Below are 6,330 nucleotides of genomic sequence, written 5' to 3' on the forward strand. Positions count from 1 at the left end.
GGAATCAGTGTTGGAATGAGCAGTCTATTAGGGACATAGGAATCAGTGTTGGAATGAGCAGTCTATTAAGGACATAGGAATCAGTGTTGGAATGAGCAGTCTATTAGGGACATAGGAATCAGTGTTGGAATGAGCAGTCTATTAAGGACATAGGAATCAGTGTTGGAATGAGCAGTCTATTAGGGACATAGGAATCAGTGTTGGAATGAGCAGTCTATTAGGGACATAGGAATCAGTGTTGGAATGAGCAGTCTATTAGGGACATAGGAATCAGTGTTGGAATGAGCAGTCTATTAAGGACATAGGAATCAGTGTTGGAATGAGCAGTCTATTAGGGACATAGGAATCAGTGTTGGAATGAGCAGTCTATTAGGGACATAGGAATCAGTGTTGGAATGAGCAGTCTATTAGGGACATAGGAATCAGTGTTGGAATGAGCAGTCTATTAAGGACATAGGAATCAGTGTTGGAATGAGCAGTCTATTAGGGACATAGGAATCAGTGTTGGAATGAGCAGTCTATTAGGGACATAGGAATCAGTAGACAGTCATTGAGGTTTATCATAAGCTCAGCTCACTTAGCTAGTCATTTTCCTCTTCATGTATTGTTTGATTTAACATTCCACAGCCAATGATGTTTTGACAATGTACATAGTTCCTCCTGTGTGCATAACATTGGTGGGGGTGGTGGTGTGTGTGTGGTGAGGCAATGGCATTGTGAAATAGGGACAAGGGACAGAGACACAGGAAAAATTGGGTTTGATAAATGGAGGTTAGGTCTCAACACGTACACAGACACACACAGACATATGTACACAGATACAGGACATGCATAATTCCATGTGGGATTGTATAATTGGTACCTTTGACTCAGACACTCAACCCTCAAAGCTGTTTACTGTTTATGCGAGCACAATAATTTACATTTCATTTTACATTTAAGTCATTTAGCAGACGCTCTTATCCAGAGCGACTTACAAATTGGTGCTTTCACCTTATGACATCCAGTGGAACAGCCACTTTACAATAATAGCATAATCCAGGAATGACTTCATATACACACAAACACCATACTTAGGGCTCTATTCAATCCGTATTGCTGAAGTTCAGCGTTACAGTGTGATTGCAATTTAAAGGCAATGTTCCTGCGTTAGAGGAGACTGCATTCACTGTAAATGCTGCATATGTCAGCTCAGTTGTCAAAATCGGAAATGTATGTTTCTGTCGCGCAATCTGTAACTCTTCAGCGATACAGATGGAATAGAGCCCTTTCACATGCATGCGGGCACAGACCCATACACAAACCAAGCGCATTTAAAAAGGTCTACTACGCATAATCACTATGGCAACCATATGGTTAACTGCATGTTTGTGGGCATGTGGAGTTGGTGCATCCATTTATCTGATTATGTAACATGCATCTCTAATAGGAGGTCCATGACACATTGGTTCCTGGGTTGCTGCTCTCATAACATAGTCCTTCCTCCAGCTCTTCTCTGTTATTCCGGTCAACCTCTGACCCTGCCTGTTTCTGTTACTTTTTTAATTGTCCCTCCAGTCATCTTGGGGTAAGACGCATCAAATGACCTTCCAGTGTTATACCTCTCAATTCCCACCAACAGATTGTTGGACACACCGATAGACACCTGACCCTTTGAGATGAGAGAATAGAGCACACTGTGAATGCATGTATTGTACTGAACATTAGCATATCTGTAGATATATTTAATTTGCACATAAAAGATAGTGGTGGTGGTGCAGGGTGAGAGGGCTAGCCCTTCCATGTAGTGGAGCTACTATACAGTGGTGCTCTCTGGTCCCTCCCCTGATTGCATAGACTAAGCTGATGGTAAACCTGTGTCATTGTTCACATAAAAGGCCTCAAACTCATACCAGAGTGACTCACAGTGTGTGTGCGTTTGCTGGCTCTCCGCCACATCAAAGAGTACCTCAGATGTATTAGTGCTGTACCTGTCATGTTCCATGTCCTCCACCCAAGAAGAGTGGCAGGGGTGTGAACAGGTTCAGCAACATTCTTCAACTCTTTTCCCTGGACAACACCGAGTCCTGTCTGGTTATGTACAGTAATACAGTATAACCATCCTCAGGTGAACAGCTTAAGGCCTAACACAAATCTGTGAGGAACTGGTGAGGTACAGCTGGTTCTGGGCTTTTGCACCTTGGCTCAAAGAGAGAGATAGGTGAAGCAAAGCTCCAGCACCTCAAAAGAGGAGTAGGATAAAAAGTAGGATACAAGTCCTAACCCTAGCTTCATGTCCACACCCCAATTCAACCCTAACCCTAACCCTAGCTTCATGTCCACACCCCAATTCAACCCTAACACTAACCCTAGCTTCATGTTCACACCCCAATTCAACCCTAACACTAACCCTAGCTTCATGTCCACACCCCAATTCAACCCTAACACTAACCCTAGCTTCATGTCCACACCCCAATTCAACCCTAACACTAACCCTAGCTTCATGTCCACACCCCAATTCAACCCTAACACTAACCCTAGCTTCATGTCCACACCCCAATTCAACCCTAACACTAACCCTAGCTTCATGTTCACACCCCAATTCAACCCTAACACTAACCCTAGCTTCATGTTCACACCCTAATTCAACCCTAACACTAACCCTAGCTTCATGTTCACACCCCAATTCAACCCTAACCCTAGCTTCATGTCCACACCCCAATTCAACCCTAACCCTAGCTTCATGTCCACACCCCAATTCAACCCTAACACTAACCCTAGCTTCATGTCCACACCCCAATTCAACCCTAACACTAACCCTAGCTTCATGTCCACACCCCAATTCAACCCTAACCCTAACCCTAGCTTCATGTCCACACCACAATTCAACCCTAACACTAACCCTAGCTTCATGTCCACACCCCAATTCAATCCTAACACTAACCCTAGCTTCATGTCCATACCCCAATTCAACCCTAACACTAACCCTAGCTTCATGTCCACACCCCAATTCAACCCTAACACTAACCCTAGCTTCATGTCCACACCCCAATTCAACACTAACCCTAGCTTCATGTCCACACCCCAATTCAACCCTAACCCTAACCCTAGCTTCATGTCCACACCACAATTCAACCCTAACACTAACCCTAGCTTCATGTTCACACCCCAATTCAACTCTTAACACTAACCCTAGCTTCATGTCCACACCCCAATTCAACCCTAACCCTAGCTTCATGTCCACACCCCAATTCAACCCTAACCCTAGCTTCATGTCCACACCCCAATTCAACCCTAACACTAACCCTAGCTTCATGTCCACACCCCAATTCAACCCTAACACTAACCCTAGCTTCATGTCCACACCCCAATTCAACCCTAACCCTAGCTTCATGTCCACGCCCCAATTCAACCCTAACCCTAGCTTCATGTCCACGCCCCAATTCAACCTTAACCCTAACACTAACCCTAGCTTCATGTCCACACCACAATTCAACCCTAACCCTAGCTTCATGTCCACACCCCAAATCAACCCTAACATTAACACTAACCCTAGCTTCATGTCCACGCCCCAATTCAACCCTAGCCATAATATGAACTCTTATGTTCAACCTTAATGTATGTTTAACCCTGGCTCAACCCTAAACCCTCCGAATTCCCAATTTAATCCCTGAGGTACACGTGGTGACAGTACACCAGGAGAAGTTGTCTGCCATCTAGTGGCAAATGTGGGTACTGCTATGGAATTTCACAAGCAGGAACATTGTCAGTACTAGGTGAATTGCAAAAGGCAGACTATGCAGCAGGCTATAGAACAGCTCCACTACTAAACTTTACCTAAACATGTTTGCAAAGACTATTACACTTAACACTATTGTCTTGAATGCTAGCATGTTTGAGATCCTTTTTGAGTACATGACTTCAAGTATTACAACTTATTTCACAATTGATAGTAGTGCCACTGTTTAGGAATCCAATATAGGCTACAGTGTGTGTTTGTGTGGCAGGGTGAGAGTGACCCTCAACACTCTACTCCCCTTTCCATATCAGCTGAGCTTGATGCTTTTCTCAAGGTCATCAGAAACACTTGCACACACACATACACACACACACAAGCAAACACACACACACACAAGCAAACACTGTAGATCAAATATGAGCAGTGTTTCTTTTTGTACCTGTCTGTCTGTCCTAGGCTGAGGTTGGCTGGTTAGTTGGTCGATTGTGTGGTATTTGTCTCTTTCTCGTCCTTCCCCCTCCAGGACCCTGCCTCTTTCTCAACGCCTGTGATTGTAACATCTTCTCAACCTCCCTGGAACGATACAGGAAACCCTGAACAGGTCAGATATTTTCTTGTTTAAGTCACAACTGGGTGGTATGAAGGTTCACTGTCGGATTCTGTATGTACAGTATGAAGGTTCACTGTCTGATTCTGTATGTACAGTATGAAGGTTCACTGTCGGATTCTGTATGTACAGTATGAAGGTTCACTGTCTGATTCTGTATGTACAGTATGAAGGTTCACTGTCTGATTCTGTATGTACAATATGAAGGTTCACTGTCTGATTCTGTATGTACAGTATGAAGGTTCACTGTCTGATTCTGTATGTACAGTATGAAGGTTCGCAGTCTGATTCTGTATGTACAGTATGAAGGTTCGTTGTCTGATTCTGTATGTACAGTATGAAGGTTCGCTGTCTGATTCTGAATGTACAGTATGAAGGTTCACAGTCTGATTCTGTATGTACAGTATGAAGGTTCACTGTCTGATTCTGTAAATGCAATATGAAGGTTCACTGTCTGATTCTGTATATACGGTATTGTCTGTGTATGTGCTTGGTAGTGTATTCTTATATGCAGATTCAGTGCACAGATCACAGGAAGACAGTACAATGTCAATGTCTTCACCCCTGTCACTGATCAAATTCACTCTCTTTACCCCGCCCACCAGGTGATCATGCCTAATTGGTCAAACATGACCCTCCACCTGGAGGACTCTCTGACCCGTGCCCTGGGCCATTATCTTGACAGCTGGAGCCGGAACTCCTCGAAGGCAGAACAGGCTCTGGACAACACTCTGGCAGAGGAGAACTTCAGGAACGTCATATGGTATCTGATAGTGATGATCGGAATGTTTGCCTTCATCGTCGTGGCGATCCTGGTGAGCACGGTGAAGTCGAAGCGGCGTGAGCATTCTAACGACCCATACCATAAATACATTGAGGAAGACTGGACCGCCCAGCTCCAACAGCAGAGCTTCGTCATCAACAACCCCACAGCCAACTAACCTAATGTATATTCACACGCCAAATACAAAACACCAGTGGTGGAAAAGTACCCAATTGTCATACTTGAGTAAAAGTAAGGATATCTTAATAGAGAATGACTCAAGTAAAAGTGAAAGTCACCCAGTAAAATTCTACTTGAGTAAAAGTCTAAAAGTATTTGGTTTTAAATATACTTAAGTATCAAAACTAAATGTAATTTCTCAAATATACTTAACTATCAAAAGTAAAAGTATAAATAATTTCAAATTCCTTATACTAACAAACAAGACTGCACCATTTTTTTATTTTTTTATTTACAGATAGCCAGGGGCACACTCCAACACTCAGATATAATTGATAAATGAAGCACGTGTGTTTAGTGAGTCTGCCAGATCAGAGGTTAAGTGTGTGAATTTGACATTTTTTTTGTTCTGCTAAGCATTCAAAAGGAAAATGTATGGAGTACATTATTTTCTTTAGGAATGTAGTGAACTAAAAGTAGTCAAAAATACAAAATAGTAAAGTACAGATACCCAAAAAATCTACTTAAGTTGTACTTTATAGTATATTTACTTAAGCACTTTGACCACTGACAAACACACATGCACATAGAGAGGAATATGAATACTGTCTTTTTGTATTGGACAAAGCCTATGGGAAAATACATTTAGTTTTTGTAGGGTTTTTAGATAAATGCCAAAAATAAGGTTTAGGAGATTTTATATGTTTTGTTCTCTGAGATAATCTTCAATAGCTAACACTTTTTTTGTGAATTTTGAAGCATTTAGGTAAAACAATATGATCTCATTGAACAAAACATATAAAATCTCCTAAATCTGTTAACCTCAGACCTTTTATTTTAGCATTTATACCAAAACTCAATTCTTTCCCCTTAATTTCCCCCATAGGAATGTCTGAACAAACCAGAGGAACTAATTTCCGGGTTTTAGGACTAAAAACTGGTGAGCTCTATGGTCCGAAAGTTAAATAATCTTGTGGTATCCATTAGTAACAAATGTGTTGTAGTCAATGTATAACTAATATGTTAATCGTGGATTGTATTAAAAAAGTGGATCTATCAATA

General features: G+C 41.9%; 1 protein-coding gene across 1 annotated transcript; it reads left to right on the forward strand.

The window, feature by feature from the left end:
• The first annotated feature begins 4,110 nt into the window (after positions 1 to 4,110).
• Positions 4,111 to 6,330, forward strand: LOC115131030 (potassium voltage-gated channel subfamily E member 2-like). Its single transcript, XM_029662652.2, has 2 exons — positions 4,111 to 4,319; positions 4,931 to 6,330. Exon 2 carries the CDS (start codon positions 4,937 to 4,939, stop codon positions 5,264 to 5,266), a length of 330 nt encoding a protein of 109 aa, XP_029518512.1. The 5' UTR covers positions 4,111 to 4,319; positions 4,931 to 4,936; the 3' UTR covers positions 5,267 to 6,330.

The sequence above is a fragment of the Oncorhynchus nerka genome, linkage group LG1 (assembly GCF_034236695.1).
Source record: "Oncorhynchus nerka isolate Pitt River linkage group LG1, Oner_Uvic_2.0, whole genome shotgun sequence".
Classification (NCBI taxonomy): domain Eukaryota; kingdom Metazoa; phylum Chordata; class Actinopteri; order Salmoniformes; family Salmonidae; genus Oncorhynchus; species Oncorhynchus nerka.

Coding starts and splice junctions, on each gene's coding strand:
- LOC115131030 (XM_029662652.2), top strand. CDS start 4,937: ATGCCTAATTGGTCAAACATGACCCTCCACCTGGAGGACTCTCTGACC.